This window comes from Pseudonaja textilis, chromosome 4 (genome assembly GCF_049901715.1).
Source record: "Pseudonaja textilis isolate UNSWEBS1 chromosome 4, rPseTex1.2, whole genome shotgun sequence".
NCBI lineage: Eukaryota > Metazoa > Chordata > Lepidosauria > Squamata > Elapidae > Pseudonaja > Pseudonaja textilis.
The window spans coordinates 51,029,249-51,049,324 of record NC_141993.1 but is presented as its reverse complement, the minus strand read 5'-3'; the positions used below and the strand labels follow the sequence as shown (position 1 = coordinate 51,049,324).

General features: G+C 35.2%; 1 protein-coding gene and 1 long non-coding RNA gene across 3 annotated transcripts; one reads left to right on the top strand and one right to left on the bottom strand.

Annotated features, from left to right (window-relative positions):
• Positions 1 to 368: 368 nt before the first annotated feature.
• Positions 369 to 17,490, bottom strand: KLHL6 (kelch like family member 6). Of its 2 annotated transcripts, none has more exons than XM_026701273.2 (7): positions 17,102 to 17,490; positions 13,397 to 13,562; positions 7,240 to 7,689; positions 6,417 to 6,654; positions 4,605 to 4,807; positions 3,121 to 3,334; positions 369 to 1,321 (listed from the first exon to the last, which is right to left on the bottom strand). In XM_026701273.2, exons 1-7 carry the CDS (start codon positions 17,362 to 17,364, stop codon positions 1,020 to 1,022), a joined length of 1,836 nt encoding a protein of 611 aa, XP_026557058.1. In that variant the 5' UTR covers positions 17,365 to 17,490; the 3' UTR covers positions 369 to 1,019. The 2 variants fall into 2 exon arrangements, with proteins under 2 accessions (XP_026557058.1, XP_087789112.1); XM_087932986.1 differs by having other exon boundaries at positions 17,257 to 17,477.
• On the top strand, positions 7,253 to 19,782 carry LOC148125829 (uncharacterized). Its single transcript, XR_015743532.1, has 3 exons — positions 7,253 to 7,358; positions 19,177 to 19,229; positions 19,688 to 19,782. It is a non-coding gene; the product is annotated as an uncharacterized LOC148125829 (long non-coding RNA).
• Positions 19,783 to 20,076: the final 294 nt, after the last annotated feature.

The window sequence follows — 20,076 nt, the reverse complement described above, 5'->3', positions numbered from 1 at the left end:
GTTTCACAAAGAAATCAGATACTATTCCAGTGGCAACTTGGTAATCTATAACTAGAGTATCCCAGGAAACCCACTTATACTTAAGTAATGGAAAAGCTGGTTGTTTGGAAGTGCTTTTAATATTTTTTTTGGTGGGGGGGGTATCATGGGATGTTCCAGATGGGGTTATGATGTAAACCCAGCAAGGCCATATTATGCCTATCATAAATTGGCAAGTCTTTACCGCTGCCCCTTTACACTTATTATTTCTGTTCCTCTACCCTTTAATCTTGTGATGAAGAAACAAGTATGTTTATTTAATTGGTTTTAATCTTTAAAAGGTATTCAAATTTTAGGCTATTACCAAATGACAGGAACATCTTAAAATGGCAAATGTTAATTTCAATTTATTTGAAATATTATCACATCTTTCAGCAAAAAAAATAGTGCTGCTGACAAAAGAACAATTAAAACAAATATTCAAAGTTGGGAATCACAACTCATAGAGTTTAGCCTTGCCCTGGGCATTCCAGGTAAATTTCACATGGTTTGTTCATTGTTTGACTTATCTTTATTATAATCAAAAGAGATTCTTCATAATTTACAATAGATCCATAAAAATATAATAAAGCAATCATAGTATAACTGCAAAAATAAACCAATTCCCAATCAATTGCATCCATTCATATTCCTCTCTGAAATAACTTGTGGATCTTGGATTTTGAAATTATGGAGCTTCATCACTGGAGGCTTTCAAGACGAGATTGGACTTCCATTTGTCAAAAATTGTGTAGGGTCTCCTGCTTGGGTGGGCGGTTGGACTTGATGACCTACAAGGTCCCTTCCAACTCTGTTAATCTGTAATCTGTCTTTCCCATAACTAGTCATTATATTGACAATTTAGCATGTATAGAAGGAAACTGAGAAAATATACTACACCAGCATGATTGTTCCATCCCAATAGTCTCTTTATAACTTTTGGGAAAATGAGGTATTTCACGAACATTTATTCTTCGTTTATCATGAATCTTCCTTCAAAGTTACACTGAGATTGCTCCAGGTACTACCTTACGGATGTATGTATATGACTTCCTCAAGGTGACACTCCCATGATGCGAGACCCCACGAGGGAGGATGCACTCCTCGGTCAATTTCTGGGTCTTGGCATCCCAACACAGCACTGTGGCAATGACATCATTCTTCTCATCCCGTCCTCCAGTAATGAACAGTTTGTCATTGCAAGGAGCAATCCCACAACTAGCACATTCATGGTTTAACTGAGTCACAAGGCACCATATATCTTTGAATGGGCTGTAAGAATAGACTGCTTTCATTGCCCCTCCTAGAAAAGGAAGGTAGAAAATTATTATTTTCTAGAAGTGACTGGTTCTTTAATGCATAAAGTGAAACCTCAATTTAACAGACTCCCATTAATTTGGATGCAACAGATATTTGTTTCTAGATATTCCCCCCAAATTATGTAGACAACATCACTGCATCTGAAACAGGCAATCTACATAAGGCAGTTAAAATTTTGGTTTGTTTCTGGTATGTGCAATGATTATCATCATTTGTGAAATGACATCATTTTGCAACCTATGTAAATCATTGCAAATGATGTACCATAGTTTGTGGTTTAATGGACATTTAGGAGTCCATTACATTCAGTGTTGATTGCACTAAGTTTCAGAGCAGTGTAGAGGATTTATGTCAGAGTCAAGTTACTTCTCCCCACACACTACAATATGTAAAAAAATAGACAATAAAAAGTTATTGTGAGATTAAGGCTGATGTTGCCATAATCTGGAGAAGACAAAAGCCAAGAATCTTGTCTCAAAGATCCTTTCCAGGAAGGTAGATGAGACAGAACAAATCATTCTGAAGTCAAAGAAGAAATATTATCTGAAGCAAAGACTTCAGCAAATGTAGTGGCTGGGACTTGTGAATTAACAATCTGGGGGAATAAAAGAGGTGCTGAAGCCCTCCCAACTTTTTGAACCCTCCAACTCTTTTGTCTTCTGAACCAAGACATGGACCTCTAGCTAATGTCTGGTAGCTTAGGTGTGTGTCTGAAAGGGGGAGGGGGGGAGAGAACACATAAATGTACATAATAATCAGTATAGTTTTACTGCTATTTTAAATTCATTGGGCCTTTATGTATTCCTAAGAAGCTGATATGCTTCAGTGTTCTGTTGAAACTGATTTGTGTTTGTTCCTAAGTATTTCCTGGCTGTTGATGACCAGGGATGTGTGTCTTGTCTTCTCTAGCCACACTGATATGGAAAAATCCAGGCAGAAAACATGAGGGACTTACAAGATCAATGTATCTCAACAGACTGTAAGTGAATGACCATAAGCCCATAGGTAACACTATACCAGGGTTTATGATTACAGTGCATACTGGCTCCAGGATGTCTATTGCTCAACTTCCTACCTATATCCTGGTATAAAATCGAATACAAAAACTCCTTGTCCTCTTTTGTGCAAGATATTTAACCACTGATAATTGTTTGGATTTGATCTATTCAAATCAAAATGATATCTGGAAGCATATTAAATACACAACTTTTTTGGCACATGCTACTAGACTGTACATCAATTATGTCCTTGTCTGTGACTTACTGAAAATGTGTATGAAATTATTGTTAAACAATCTTGATTTGTATATAGGAAATGAGAGGAGACATATATGTCACAGACTCACTGAAAAGAAAGCAAAATATTCTATTTTCTTACATTCAAAAATTCATCTAAAACATTGCATTTTTGTATATATGTAGACACACACACACACACACACACACCCCTCATGCTGTACGTTCACTGTAATACATATATAAGCAAGCATCATACTATTACATCACTTTTAAATGATTTCTGTAATACCAATATATTCAGTCTCCTATAGGAGAATCTAATAATAAATACTCTAATTAATATCCAAATGTATCATTAGTACTAACTTTACTATTGTACATTAGCTAACACTAAAATGCACTCTATATCTCTAGAAGTATCTGCATGATCTAATTAAAGAGTATCACAAGTCTGCAGTAAACAAAAATAAGTATATAAAAAGAGTTCTGAATTAAAGAAAATATGCAAAATTATTAAGCATGTTAAAGCAGATATTAAACCTACCCACAACATAGATGTGATCATGAAAAGTTGTAGCATTGATACACTTTGCTTCAACAGGCATAGGTGTTTTCAAGCACCAGTTGTTCGTTGTTGGATCATAACATTGTGTATTGTCAGTAGCTAACTTTCCGTTGGGTCCTCCTCCAATCACATAGAGTTTATTTTTGTAACTGGCTGCTCCAAATGAGCTCACACAGATCATGAGAGGAGTTGCCTTTATTAACATCAAACAAAGTAATTTAGGAATGTGTTAGAATTAATTTTGATTTTATGTGTCTTATTATATTAGGGAAATGGAATATGCAATTGAGTTGAACTTGAAGTCCAAAGTTGAAACTTACTAGATGATTAGGAAGAAGAATATTACAATGATAGAGAAAGAGAATGAAAAGTTGATTCAAATTTGTGGGTCAGAAAAAAATAATGCAAAACTTGCTGCAGTGTTCATGGGATAAGGAGTCGAAGAAGAAGCATAGATATGAATCTGTGGAATAGGAATTCAAGTCTGTGCTTGCCAATGGAATGACAGAGTGGCTTTGGGCTAATCATCCTGAACCCATTTTTTTCCACAGAAGAAAAATAAAGTAATTCTCAACAGTGTACCAATATGGAAGTTTTTAAAAAGATGTTGGATAACCACTTGTCTGAAGTGCTGTAGGGTTTCCTGCCTAAGCAGGGGGTTGGACTAGAAGACTTCCAAGGTCCGTTCCAATTCTGTTATCTATTCTATTATTATAATGGTTAGAATAATAAGAATTGTTGTTTTTCAACAGAATTGGACTAATTCCATAGGAATGAATTATATTGCAAAGCATAATAAGTTCCCAGGAGGAATCTAACATAGAATTCTAGAAAATGTTTCTTACATAAATGGAAATACCATTTTAAAAGGAAAGAAAGTTTTTTGCTCATAAATAGAAAATGAGTTTCTTAGGAAACATTTAGCTAAATGTATACGTCTTTGTTTTAATTTAGACCCATGAAAATTGGCACATGAAGTAAAATACATCTATTTTTGCATTTTCGGTTTTGTGAATTCATACTAACATAAAAGTGGGAAACAGGAATTGAGAGTAATGGTACAACATTACAACACTGTCTATGAGCAGTGCTTTGCTCAGACTTGTGCATCCTCTATGTAGGCTGCATCTAAAAACAGCCTGGGATTTCTGATTTGCTTTGAAGATCTTCACCTGCAAGAGCTGCTACATGGGGTGTGAAAACAGATGTGCTAAGTTCTGTATGTCTCTCTTGTCTAATCTACATTCATACTGCACAGCTAATAATGGAGGACAAAATTAATGTTTTAATACTCTGTGTATCTGCTGGCTAGTTCTACTCTATTATAGATGCAGGCTTAAAAAACCCATTTCTGGTGTTGTGTGTGAAAACACTCTGTTTACTTACATTAAATAGCAACAACATTGTGTTATTTTTGTCCTGTTTTCTATTTCACTAATACTGAAAGTACAGCTGTACTTTACCTCAGACCAACAGTTGTGAAAGGAATCATAAATCTCCACACTGTTAAGTCTTTGTACACCATCAAAACCACCAAGCACATACACTTTGCCACCCAAAACAGCCATTTTGTGCCTCCATCTTCCAACATTCAAATATTCAATTTGGATCCATTTGTTGATGGATGAATTATACTTCCAGACTTCATGTTGTGTTTCTTTTCCTCCTGCAGCAAATAAAAATTAAATTCCACTTTTTTCCCAGATCCAGGACATATTCTGAACAACGTTTTTTGTTCATATGCTCTCATTAGACTCTTGACCATGATGCTGTTGTCTGGTTTGTTTTTTGTTTTTTGTTTTGTTCATTAAAATTTTAGTCCTCATGCTTAAGAGATGAACAGAACTAATCTCAAAAAGGTCTGACACTTTTTTGTAGAATTTAAGTACATTATGTTTTTAACTGGAATGAAATAACATATTTGAAAAACAGAAGCCTTTTTTATCTATATAGTTTGTTAGATTTATACCTTGCCATTTCTTCAAGAGCCCAAGTGTATATATAGTACTCAAAATATTCAATATTTTTCCACCAAAAAGTATTTTTCCCTTGGTTAAGTGTGTGACTAAAAGATGTCCAGTAAAAGTTTGTGGGAGAGAGTGGATTTAAACCTCAGTTTCAGTTTGCCATATTCTTTACATGCCTGCCCTTAGAAATGACAAACTTTTTGATCCAGGACGCTGTACTGTCTTATAAAAACATTTCCAACATCTGAAAGGTGCAGATGTGACATAGAAGTGATCTATCGGTTCCTTCTTTTTGATCTGGGAGAGGATCTGGGAGCTTTAAGATGCTAAATAGACACATCTATTTTGCACTCAAACATCACAAAAAATAGGGCTACGAAATAATAAGCAGCTGATGACCAACAGGTTCTCTATCCATTGCCATCACCTCAACAATCTACACTGCATAAGAAGCAAAAGATTTGTTTTATACTATTTTTGTTTGCCCTTATAATTTTATCTATTAATGCTATGTAATGTTTTGGATCTTATTTCCAAAACATAGGATTAATGAGAACCCAAATGTAACTACTGTGTACTTCAAAATAAAAGTGGCCAGATGAAATATTTGCAGATGCTAAAACATATTTTGGAGATCAAATTAACATCTATGCCCCATAGACCCAGGGCATACAATAAGACTCCTTGCCATTCTACTCATCTCACATTTTAAATAAACCTGAATAAATATGGGGTCTGAATAGGAACTATACCAAAGGAGGGAGGGGGGGAGGGAGGGAGGGAAGGAAGGAAGGGGAAAGAGATGCCAACAACGCTGCTGCAACATCTCCTTTCCAGCTGCTTCAAATCAGCCTTGCTCCAGCAGCAGGGCCTCTGCGCAAAGTGCCAAGGACACAGGGGCACCAAATGACAGCCCAATGCCCGTTACAGGGCACCAGGTTATGGGAAGAAGTCTATCCAGTTACAACTTCATGAAACTGTGAATATAGGAGAATGAAGCACCAGAAAACCGCAGCTGCCATGTAGCCTGACTTGACACACTGAACGCAAAAATATTTACATAAAGGCACCTTATAGGTCAGCAGCACTCCTGTTAAACAGCATGGTTTCTTCTGGAAGTAAAGCCTTTGGAATCTCTGATGGCTTCCCCAGAGATGCTTCCCTGGGGAAGTGGATCAGAGAGTTCAGCTTGCATCTCTTTGCTTGCTTGCTTGTTAGTTAACTATTTAGTTCTATGATTCTTCTTTTCAAAAAAAAAAAAAAGGCAGGGGAGGAGGAAGAGAGAGAACAAATTATTTCATTCCTTACCTGATATGTAGACTTCATTTCCTAGTGTAATACAAGCAAACTCCACCCACTTTTTATTTTCACTTTCTAATTCTTGTTCTGTGTTCGGCAGCTTTGCCACTTCCAAACGACTGCGTCTCAGAGGATCAAGGCAAGTTACTTCTGATACAAATTTTTCATCCTTTGTGCAACCGCCTATGATCATAAAAACCTCAGACTGGAATTCATGCATTCTGGGCTTTGTTCTTCCTGAAATCATCTAAACAAAAACAAAATTACTATTACTGTTGTTTGATATTGTTGTTAAAATCTAGCAACCAACAATCACTTTCCCCACCTTCAAATATATATTCAGTTCATGGATGCACATGTTTGTAGAGACTAGAAGGGGACATTTGGTCCTGAGGTCAAGTGACAGAACTCTATAACTGGGTGGGGTTAATTAACTTACAATTTCCCCTTTATGATGTATAATAAGTATAATTTGTTAGCAATTTTTGAAGATGCTCTGAGCCCTCTGACCAGCACCATTATTCTAGCCTTTAAACACATCATACATCAAAGAGGTGATAAGGAATTCATTCATAAATATAATTAATAACAGATTTTTCAGGTAAAATTGTAAATAATAACCCAAAAATCCTATGACAATAACAAATTACTGTCAGCAATTGTACAATTTTAGGGAGAAATATAAAATTGTGTGGCTACAAAATATTTTAATGTTCCAGGGGCTATGTGAGCTTCTGAATATATGAATATATCTCTGATTTAGAACAAAAAAGTTTGTTGAAGGCCATGAAGCCATTATCCATGGAATTAATATTACCACATGTTTACTCACCTCATTTCCTGATAGATGGTACATTCTGGCTTCCTGAAGCAGAGGAAAGACATCAGGACATTGTCTGATGAGTGGATCTGCTTCAACAGTGTTTACAAAATACCAAGGATCCAGAAGAGGTAAACGCACACTCTCGAGGATATATGGGAGAAGTGGGAGCCTGTCCACTGTTTTGTAACGCACCCACTTCATAACTATCTGAAATACTTGAGCTTCTTCAGTGACACAGAGGTCATCACTTTTTAGCATGCTATTTAGAATGTCTGCAGGCAACTCACAGACCTCATCATAATTCACCACTTGTGTAAAATTCTGGACAATATAATTCTCGACTTGCTGCTTCAATGTATCAAGGGAATGAGTATCAGCCAGCCTGAGAATCCCAACACAGTTTTCTGGGTGTAAAGCTTCTTTAAGGAAACGGGAACAAGCTTCTATCATGCGCAAAAACTGAAAGTATAGGAGAAAAATATCATATAGACCTATTTTCTTGTCTTTTTTCACTGCTCTTGAAAAACCCTAAGAACATGAGGAACGACATTGGTTGATGCGAAAAATGCCCAAATTCTTATCTTACAATTTCTGCCCATTGTTTCTTTTAGGTATAGTAGTTCAAGTTTGTGCATGGTTCAGTTATGTGGTAGCAATCCATGACTGAAACATTTTCTTCTCACTGTTGACCTTGACAATATTTTGATACAGTTCAAGGGCAACGAGATAATCAGCAGCCAGGCAAGTCTTAGCAACCATTTGGAAGCACTGGAGTCCTATATCTAAGAATATAAGAAGAGTGCCCATAGATCAGGCCAAAAGCTTATTCTTTGTAAAGCAATAGCCAACCAGATATATCCTAGAACTTCACAAATTCTAGTGAACAAGCAGTAAAGGACAAGGGTCTTCTTCCACAGTTATTCCTTAAATGCAACTGATACGATGCCTTTGATTCTGGCCCACCTCAAAACAGTTAATGATTGCATATCACTCTGTATGTTTTGCATTCAATGGTAATTGCTACTTTTCAACAAACATTTAATATTTTATATTATAATGAATGCATCCAAATTAATCTCAGTAAAATACCACAAAAGACAAGAAATGACTGTGCTGAAGGTAAATTACTGATTAAATTACTAAATTACTACTGATGGTCCTCTGAACTAGCAAGTGTTTTGACCCAGTTGTTTAATGAGGGCAACAATTATGTTGCTATAAAAGATACTCTATGTACTCCTGAAATTAAGAAAGTGGGAGTAATTTATTTTGATTATTTTCCAAATATTCTGCTGATAACCCTCAGTAACATTACCGAAATGCACATTTAAGGGGTTAGAATAAATAATTAACAATCCTACTTACCAAATATTATTAGTGCAATAAGATTAATAATACTATTGTTTGGGATATATATTAATTATCATGAACATAAGCAATCCAAAAGTAATAATAGTACAGAGGTTAATTTGTTTACATTATACTGAATTCATAATTTAACACAATGATTTAATACATTGTGGAAGCTATCAAATTATACAAAAAGAAAAAAAATTACCAAATGAAGGCGAATATAAATGTCCTAGGATAATGTTGCAGGGTCACCAGGACCAAAACTTTGCCACCTGAGCTTTTAGACTCATGCTGGGCCCATCTCTCTAGCTCTAGAGAGAAGTTCCCTAAAAATGGGCTTGGGCACGAGTCCAAAAGCTTGAACTACAAAACCTCTGGTTACGGTGACTGATCAAGATTGGATTCTGAAAAAATGTTACCATATCTGGATCATGCTGGCAAATAGCAACAGCACTTAGACTTATATACTGTTTCACAGTGCTTTTTACAGCCCTCTCTAAGTGGTTTATAGAGTCAGCATATTGCCCCCAACAATATGGATTTTCATTTTACCCACCTTGGAAGGATGGAAGGCTGAGTCTTGAGCTTGAGCTCACCTTGAGCCTGGTGAAATTTGATCCGCCAAATTGCAGGCAGCCTGCAGTACTGCATTCTAACCATCTGCACCATCTGCTAAATATCCACCCTGTTACTCTAAAAGCTACCAGCATTGGAATCAGCCTGGCTATAAGGCTGAACTATACAACCATGTCAAGTATAAATGTTGGAAGATAGTACTGGCATCTTGCTGGCCATTTCTTAATATCTTCCACCAAATGTCCTCCACTGAGGTACCAAGTTGTATGTATCACACACTATTTGGTTACCCCCAGATACCAGGAATGATTCTATCTTCTTCCTAATATTATGGTAAGATTCAACCATCAATATAGTAAGCTTATATGCACATGTTGAGTCTAGTGTTGGTTCAAATGGTTTTGAAGAGTTTGATGATGCCTCTTCACATATTTCATGCAAGTAAAACTGGGGAGAGGACAGTTACCTTCAGTGATCCATTAAGGGAAGAGCTATTCTGTCTTCCCACTTCCCCCTTTTCTCAGGTTGCACTTCATGAAGCAACTGCTTAATTCTGCTTAATAATAGAAGTGTCATCTTGTATTGTAAAACATGTTAAGCAAGTCCTTGTAATACTACATTAATTTCTCCCTAACAGCTGATGAAATCTCAAAATTGTTTTTGGTTTGCTGCACATAAACTGGTTACATGTTTAAAACCCAGCATGGTTTTTAAAAGTAATTTAAAAGTAAAAGAGAGAAGTGAAAAACCAGAAACAGTTTAATAGGGTATGTAGATTTTTTAAATTATTCACAGGAGAATCTTATGTTCTGAACCATGTCCTGTTGACACATTTACATTGCTTACACAAACTGAAAATTAACAGACTCGGTCTATAAACCACTTGTTTCCTGTTTTTTGAGATACATGTATGGAAATATTTAACTTAGTATTTCCAATGAATATCCATCTGATGTTGCATAATTGATCATATCAGATACATTTGTCAAATAGTAATGATTTTAGCTATTTAGCTAATAGTAATGATATTTAACTATTACTTAATGAGACAAGAATTATATAGTTGTTCTGTTCAATTCTGCAAGAGAAAGCACTGATGAACCTTCTTCCATTGTGAGGTAGGAAATTCAAAAAATCTGAAATAGACTTACTAAAGGAAACTTGTCATCTGAAAACAAGTAAAACTAAATGCCTTTTCCAAAGTAGCTCTCCAAAACAGAAAATCTGTAGCCTCAGCCCAGTTATGGCCTCATTTACTATTCCCATAAAAATGTTATATTGTATGTGTCCCCTGGCTACTTGAAGTGTGCCCTCATATGTACTATGATACAAAGATACACAACTCCTATGTGATACACTGTTGCGTATCTTGTGTACCTTGTGATGCACTGCTCTTATCCTAAATTTGCTAGTTTTGTGTGTTGAAGACCAAAATAGAGTTTATTTTTATTCACTTTTTACTCTTCAATTTATATCTTCCTTCCCAGATAGTAGGTACATTACTTTTTCCACCAATTTTCCTCACAACAAGCCTGTGACATTGTGAAAAGAGAATGTGACTGACCCAAAATCAGTCATGAGTTTCCCTTACTGAGAATGGACTTCCAGTCAGGGCACCACCAAATGTTAATGTTAGAGGTCTAATGCTTCACACACACACACACACACACACACACACACACACACCATTGATCTATTACCTCACAAGGTTCTAGTCTGTCTTCTATGCCTTATAACATTTACACTTACCACTTATAATTTATTTCCAGAGGAGTATGTTTTCAGTATGCTGATAACATTCAGCTGTACAGTTCAGTACTCTGCTGACAATTAGTGACGTTGAACATGCCTAAGCTTAAATGGGCTGGATGAGAGAGAAGAATTGACATTCATCCCAGACAAAGTAGAGGTCCCTAACTGGGAAAGAAAAAGCTGAATACTGGAATTTAGATGCTGTTGGTTTTGGGTGTGATCATGCCAACAGACTATGTTACCTGTGGTCTTGCTATCTGCTGTTATCTCATGTAGTCACAGTTAATAAATATAGTATGGGCATAATTTGTTTATACAGCATATAAGCAATTTCTTTTGTTTTGGAACACAGTTCTGTCCTTCTGTTTTTCATAGGCACAATTCATATCCAGATTCCACCCTAGTATTTCCTAGCAATCCTATAAATTTGTAGCATTCTGGCCTTTTATGTTATTGTGTCACTGCATATTGTTTCTTTCACAGTGAAAATAAACTAGAAAATATACAATGTAAAAGTATTAAATCTGAGATGGGAGATACCCTTATTTCTGGGTTTTTTTTTACTACTGCATTTTGGTGATTTGGAGAAAGAGTTTGGGGGTTATTTTCAAAAGCTCTACAGCCCACTATAATTATACACATAATTATACACATAATTTACCCATAATTATGCACTGGAACATAATATCCAGATAAAGAGGTCCATCCCCATCCTCCAGAAGGAACAGTTTCATAATTAAAAATATTTTTTGATCTATCACTATCACTAGATTTTCAGGCATGGTGAGAATGTTCTCCCAATTATGGCTAATGAGTCTATTGTGATCCTTCCTCAGTAATCCAGACTTAGCAACATTTAATTATACTTTGGTTGCAACTTGTAACATCATTTCAATGTGCTTGAAAAGCTTCCAGAAAGTGCAATACAGTTGCACAATACACAATTCAACAGTTAAGCTGATGACCTATGCAAGGTATAGAAATCACACAATTGGTACTGATCTTTAAAGCCCTTAGGACAGAAATGTCTCTCTCACTATGAACATGCCCAGTTACTCAAATCAACAGGAGGGCCCCTTTTGAAGGTTCCTGCATGATACAAAGCTACAAACTGAACTTCTCAGGGAGATTCCACAGCTTGAGCTTTTCCACAAGACTTCCTTTTTCCACTCCCAGGAGATATCCTTGGTATTTACTCTCTTATATGGTGAGAAATGTTAAGGGGTTGGACTAGGAGTTAAAAGTTTCAGGTTTAAGTCCAACATCAAATGTTCACTGGATGATTTGGGGTAAATTATTTTGCCTTAATTTATGGCACAATGTAATTGTTATGGGGATAACTAGGTCTTCAACTACGCTTAGATATAAGCACATGCCAAATAACAGATTAACAGAGTTGGAAGGGACCTTGTAGGTCATCTGGTCCAACCTCCTGGCCAAGCAGAAGACACTACACCATTTCTGACAGATGGCAATCCAGTCTCTTCTTGAACGCTTCCAGTGATGAAGCTCCCACAACTTCTAAAGGCAAGCTGTTCCATTGGTTGATTGCTCTGTCAGAAAATTTCTCCTTACTTTCTGGTTGAATCTCTCCTTGTTCAGTGTCCATCGATTATTTCTTGTCTGGCCTCCAGGTGCTGTGGAAAATAGTTTGACCCCACTTCCTCTCTGTGACAGCCCCTCATATATTGGAACACTGCTATCATGTCTCCCCTGGTCCCTCTCTTCACTAGACTAGCCATGCTCAATTCCTGTAACCATTCATCATATGTTTTAGCCTCCAGTCCCTAATCATCTTGGTTGTTGTTCTCTGCACTTTTATACTCAAAATAAAAATAATGTTCCCAGTATTTGAGAAGTTGGTAAAAATATCCCTCTTCTACCAGGCTTTTGTTAATTTATTTTAATATAATATTTGTTTTACCAATAAGTTAATTGGATTAATGCAGTTTTAGTTTAAAGTTTATATTTTTGCTGCGGCAAACTGCCTTAATTGCCCACTGGATGAAAAACCAGGATATAAATACCATAAGAAATAGTTAAAACCATAAATACTATTACTTCCCTCTAAGGATCTTTTACTTCTAAGAATTTTTGATACATTTATCTGTATTAATCCCAAAGGTAAAATTAATAGAGTACTAGTGCTAATTAATTCTGCTTGAGAGGAGAAAACTTTAGCCAGCTTCACCATAGGTCACCAGCTAGTAAACCACAGGAAGAAACTGGAAAGCTGTACAGGACAGTTTCCAGGGACTTTTTCCAGAGAATCTCACCTCTTCCTCCCTCCATATCCCAAAACTGGAATTATTGTTTTATTAAACAACTACCTATCCAGCAATATTTTAAAGAATGCATAGTAAACAGCCATTATTTGGCTATGCTTATAAAGGCTTACGGCTTAAATAAAATTAACTCATAGCTTAATCTTAATATGTGTTTTGGCCCTACATATATTTTCCATTAACTGCATGCATTCACTAACCTGAAAAAGGCTGGCAGCTTCAAGGACTTTCTGCACATTTTCCTTGGTAATCAGCACTTTACTGGTATATGTATAGTCCAAAAGAATCTGCATTATTTCTGCATCAACTCCCTTAATAACTATTTTTTCTTCATACTTTTCTTTTAAGTCATTGCAAAACATTGCCCTAAAGGAGAAAAATAGACAGTTCAGTAAATCTGGAAAATCCAGTCAGTCCGCAAAAAGTTCTGGAAATAAGTTCAATACCACTTAAACTATTTCACTTTATTGTACCAGATCAGTGGAACACATGGAATTTTAATTTCTGTGTAACCAAAAAATATTCTAATAATTAGCCAAAGCAATAGTTCACTAATATCTCAGAGCAAAGAGATTGTACTTTTATTTTGATTGAACAAAAAATTAATAGTTATACCAATCTAGGTGATTTTATTTCAATTTTCATAATGACGTTCCCAAAGGAGTGGGCATTGCAGCAGCAGTGTAAGGGGGTTTTCATTGTGGTTTGACGAAATAATTATATTATAAACATTAATAACAGAATAAGAGAGGTGGAAGATACCTTAAAGATCTGTAGTCCAAATCCTTGCTCCATCAGAAAACCGCATTCCATTTCAAACAAATGGTTTTCCAATCTCTTCTTAAAAGGATAGGAACAAGTGTAGGAACAAGAAACAAGTTTATTTTGGGGGCCCTACACTATTTCATACTGTATCTCTTTCAATAATCTGGAAACTACATTACTTCAGGTGGGTGACCAATGATCATTATTAGTCAAAAGAAAATTTGTGCTTTGTTATATGTAGACAATGTTGCTCTTTCACATACCACATTGGGCCTGAAATGACTGCTTGAGGCATTAGTTAAATTTGACCAGAAAAATCAATTCAAATTAATCATGATAAAATTAAATGTTGGGTTTTGATTTTAAAAAAAACTACACATGGAAAATTCAAGATCATGAGATGACAGAAGTAGAACATTTTAATTATTTGAGCATTTTATTTAATCCTGGCAACATCATTGAAAGGCATTAGTTCAAAATAGCAAAGCAAAATACAGAGGCAGTTTGGTCTGGTGGTTAAGACATCAGCCAGGCTAAAAGCCAGGAGACTGTGAGTTCTAGTCCTACTGTAGGAATGAAAGCTGGCTGGGTGACATTGGGCCAGTTATTCTCTTTCAGCTCACAAATTTAGGCTCACTTGTTGCAACTAATAGATGATGGGGGGGGGGGGGAACCGAACCTGCAGAAAACACTAAGAAGAAAACAAAAAACTCAAAGCACATTCAGCTGTATTACTCAGATGGCTTCAATATTTTTTAAAAAATGGGGCATTTGTTCCTCAAAAATGCAAAATATTATTTCTCAAATTTTATGTGGAACATCAGACTGAGTTACATTTACCAATAACATAGCCCAACTGCAAGTAAAACTTTTAATACCTCCTTTAGGTATTCCAAGTAGAATTCCAAAGATTCTGTTGTTCTCTGGAAACCAGGCAATGTTGATTGAAACAAAGGCTTTGCTAAGCCTACAGCATTAAGTTTTGATTACAAACATATTTTATAAAAACAAGAAAGGATTGCTTCATGAAATCCCAAATGATTAAATAGAGGTTGAACAGGTGACCTACAAGATTAGTCAGATTGGCACTGATCCTGATGATTTATTTTCCAGAGGTCCATGAGCATATAATTATATTAAACAAAAAATTATGGAATAATTCAATACATAAATTAACGGCTAAACCAAATTTCCATGTTCACTTGTAACTTTTAGAATTAATGACAGATATAGATTCAGCTCCTTATATAACTTAATAATTTATGTTTAAGTAAATACAGAATTGTCTTTTCAAAAGCCAGATTATATATAATACATCTTGCCATCAAATATGCTACATGTTAAATTGCAAAAAAAACAAAACCTTCTCTCAAAGATTTTGCCTATATAATGGATTGATTTTGAAACAGTGAAACACATTTTATCGTACTGTGAATTTCATGAGAACCTTTTCCAGGATGTTATGTGGTCTATTTATAAAATCAAGCCCAGGAATAGATACTGATGTGATAAAATGTTACCTGCAGATAAAAATTCTAAAATTGCAGAGGCAACTATATGATTTTTAATCAAGACTACAAAAACATGGTTTTAAACCACATTTCAATGTTGGAATTATAGGTGTTTCATGTAATAAAAGTATTTGTTAAACGGTTTTATCTGATGCCCAAATTTTAAATTACATTCATAACTTGCCTTTGGGCCATAAATAAATACTAATATTAACAATAATATTTTATGTCAATGCTACACTTTTAACACCAAGTTTACAATAAGCTTATTATAAATATTATACCAATAATGAAAAGGAGCAAGAGCTTTATCTTCTGCTAGATTCTTTAATGTGGAATTTAGATATGATTATTTTTCCAAAGTATTTCTTTGTGGAAGTCAATAAATATTCAAGCAGAAATGACTGAGTATATTGAGTTCCTATTTTTGTTCATGTCCTAAAGTTTTAAAAGTTATTTTGAGAAATTATAGAATATCTGGGAAAAAGAGATACCTACTTTCTAAGCTGTGATCTATATTTTGTGGCAGATAAATTCCATTTAAAAAAGAAAATTTAAAATATTACAGGCAGTCCTGGATAAGTCCTCCCCAAACGTGTTTTACAGCTTTTAGATCTTTGTATGGTCTAACTCGGCATTTTATTGGCATTTTATTGAACATGATACAAAGACTTTTCAGTTTTTCTCATGTTTGTTTTGTCAAAAATATTACATCTTTTATTCACAAATGAAGTTTTCCCCTAAATAGAACAAGGAATTGAATACATAGATGATGACCAAAAGTATTTTAAATTTTGATGATTCTATAACACCAGAGCTATTTTCTCTAGATAAAAAATAAAACAAAGGGGGGAAATCCAGCAAATTTTCTAAGAGGAATTTCATTGAATGTATACTTAGAAAGTCCTACCTTATTAACAGAGAATAATTATTGTTAGCATCTAATACAAAGTCATTCCTGTCAGTGATTCTAGATTAGGGATTTGCAGCCTGCATATTTATTAGGATAGGCTTTAAAATGATAAAAATGAGTAATGCTGATAATTTAACTACTATATCTAAACCAAACAAATAAAAACTCCACAGATAATTTCATCACCAGGAAAGGGATAATAATGACACTATATGTTGGGAAAGCTTGTAAGTTTTTAATTTCCTTTTTGAGTCTTGCGTAGGACTCTGTTGGATTTAATACAGTTTGTGGTTAAAGAGATCAGAGTAGAAATCAGGAGACTATGTGTTCTAGTTCCATTTTAGGCACAAAGTCAGCAGGATAACTTGGGTTAATCATTTTCTTTCAGCCCTAGGAAGGAGGCAATGGCAAACCACTTCTGAAAAATCTTGCCAAAGATTTAAACTGCAGAGACCAGTCCAGGCAGGGAAGTTACCAGGATTCACCCAGGAGTTTAATTCAAAGGCACACACACAAAAAGATCTGGGTTGCAAACATACAATACAACATTCGCTATAAATGTGTTCTAGCACCATCGCAAATACAAAATTTTGGGAAACATATAGAATACAGGTAGATTTAAATCAAGGATGTGAAAATGTAGTATTAACCTCCTATTTGCTAAGTTGATAGAGGTTTGTACAATCCAGTGGTCTTATTTTAAATATCTACCTTACCTAAAATAATTGCTTGCTGCTGCAAGGACCACACGGTGGCACGAAAAATGCATGCTGCCAACACACAGGGTAACGTCTGTGAGAGAGTTTTCTAGACGGAGATTCTCCAAGCCATTCTGTAGGACCATGGATAAGCCTGTGTCATTAAATTTTACCCTTTCATTCAGAGAAACTTCCACAAATTCTGCCATGTCCCTGGTACATTCATTTTCCAAAGGCAATACAGTTTGATCCTCCAAGTCCTTCTTCACCATGTCCCCCATGTTTGATCACTTAGCACCATGTCATGCCATTGATACTTCAATTAGGGATACTCTCTCAGCCTTAGACAAGTCATGCTGCAGATGTAAGACGGATTTCCTGTGAGGGCCTCCCCACTTATCTACAGCTGTCACACTCACATAACAGGAAGCCTTGCACTTTCTCATCCTGTTAACACAAACAAAGTCAGTTGTTTTCTAAATCTTACATATTTCAAGTATTCATATACTTAAAGATGACTTTCATATGCCTTTAAATATGAGAAAACTGTAATTTATAGCAAATAGTATTAAAATTGTTTTCACTTTTTTTGCAGGTCATTAAAATTTATTGTCTGGATATACTGTATTAAACCTTTTAAACATCATACTTGACCACATGTATAAGGAAATGTATAGTGAAAATAAATTTTGTATTTATCAGTGTTTTAAATTTAAATAACCGGAAATGAAATACAATGTTTCTCATTAGCGTGTGAATGTCAACAGTATCATATTCAGGAAATCTATATATTAACTTTTAAGAGATAATACATTACTTTAAAAATTATAAAGGGGAAGTCATTTCTTTTTTTACACTATATTCTTTTTTCTTTCCTAATTTTTTCTTTTCTGCATTTTCTATCTTTTCTTTTTATTCTTTTAGTTTGTATTAATTTTTATCTTTCAATTGTAATTTTAATAAGAGTATAAAAAGGATATCTATATATTAAATACAGCTGGATTTTTCAGTACATATTTATTTTATATATGGGTTACCACCTAAAGTCATGTTTCATTTAAAGTAATCCTAGTATTATATTGGTAATATATACAAATGCCAGCCATAATATCAATGCAATACATAAAGTACACTGAAATAATATTGGCAATATTAAAAAGAAAATGCAATCTATGTTCATTCTATGCTAATGTCCTTTCTACAACTGAGGAATCATCTGCATGTCTTGCTAGCCCCAGTAAAAGAAACATATCAATCTTTTTTTTTGAGGAATATACTCCTATAGGCATCCTCAAACTACCCATTGTCCACCTCAAAGTGACCTTCACTTTGTTATTTTTCACTCCCCTTCAAAAATGTATGTTTTTTCACCTCTGTTATTATAAACAGTGGCAAGTGGTCAATTTATGGCAAATCATTTGGTAAGTCTGAAGAACATCACAGGCCTTTGCCACTGGTTTTAGGAATATTGCCTTTTGGCTGTGGAACAGTCAGATCTCTGTCATTGTGCCAAAAAGCCATGGGATTAGAAAGGGAGCCTTGCCCATAACTTTTCCTTTCCTTTTCCTGTCTTCCATTGGTGGGAAGGGGAAGAGAAGGATGATTCCTTTGAATTTCCATGGCCATAAACTGCTACCAAAGGAGGTATTATCTGCCCTACTTCTTTTTTCACCTATTTTTGGTGTGAACAGAAGTTCTACTGAAGCAGAGTAAGGTTGAAAGTATGGTCCAAACTTAACTTTAACTGTCATAGAGCTACAAGGTCCAGCACTGAATACCTGAACTTTAGCATTATTGTATAGGAGAACAGTGAGTCATTCTTTTTATGTCTTAGGACCTGAGGCTTCTTTAAGATAATAACTACTTTCTCGTCAAGGCCGTTACATCAAATGGAGACTGCCAATCTGAACCTCAGACTGCATGGAGATTTCCTTGCCTTTATTTTTTTATCTGCAATCATCCCTTGTACTGGTGTAGAAATGTTGAAAGGTGCCAAAATGCCTTTCTTTTGAGGATTTGATTTTCCCGCTGGGAGAGCTCCGGTGCAAGGATATGGACAACTGCTTGAAAGCTGGAACTTTTTATTTTTTCAGGAAGGCGGAGAACAGCAAGAAGTCTGTGTTCCTGGGCTAGCTAGCTTCTTATGGTAAGTCCCTGGTTTTTTATACCCTTTTCTCCCTTTGTAAGTTGATTTTGTGTGAATGTTTGTATTTGTGCTTAATGTTTCAAATCCTGTTTGAGTTTGTCTTTATTCCGCGGGGTGGCTAGATTGCATTATTGGTTTTCTCTTTTACCTTTAAGATAGTTTTTCATATTTGTTCTGTGGCAATCTCCTGTCTGTCCCTTTTGTAATTTATATTTTGTGTCTTTTGTCTGTTTGTTTTGCTTATTTGTTATGTCCCGTGTTTGTAAGGGTTTTCTATATTATCTTTTTGTTTCCTTTTCTTATTTGTCTAGTTTTCTTAATTACTTAGGCTTTTGTCTATAGGGATTCTTTAATACCTTTTTTATTTGATTCCTTTTCCTATGTAAGTTTGTTTTATGGCTGACCTGATGTTCCCCTTGGGCTTTTCCTGTTTTTGTGACACTACTGTCTTCGTGAAGTTCCCTTTCCACAGAAACTTTCCACATGATTCAAAGACTCCAGAAGGCAAAATACACAAGTTGCAACTACAACATTTACGAGAAGTCTATAGCAGGTAATGTTATTTTTAATCCACTCATCACAGCATGGGTTTATTAAAAAAGACATGCTTCTGACAATATTTGCCTGGTGATATGTATTTTTGACATCACAGCAGTAAATTAGATCTAATTTTTGGGATGCAGATCCAGATTGAATTTATGAAGCAGGTTCTAAGAAGATAGGTATCTGTACCATCTTTTGTTTCCTGAATTACAATTTTGTGTCTTCACCCAATATTGCTTTTTGTTTTGCTTTGGTGCCTTTGAGTCAATTTTGACTCCTAATGATTGCCTGGACAAGTTCTAGC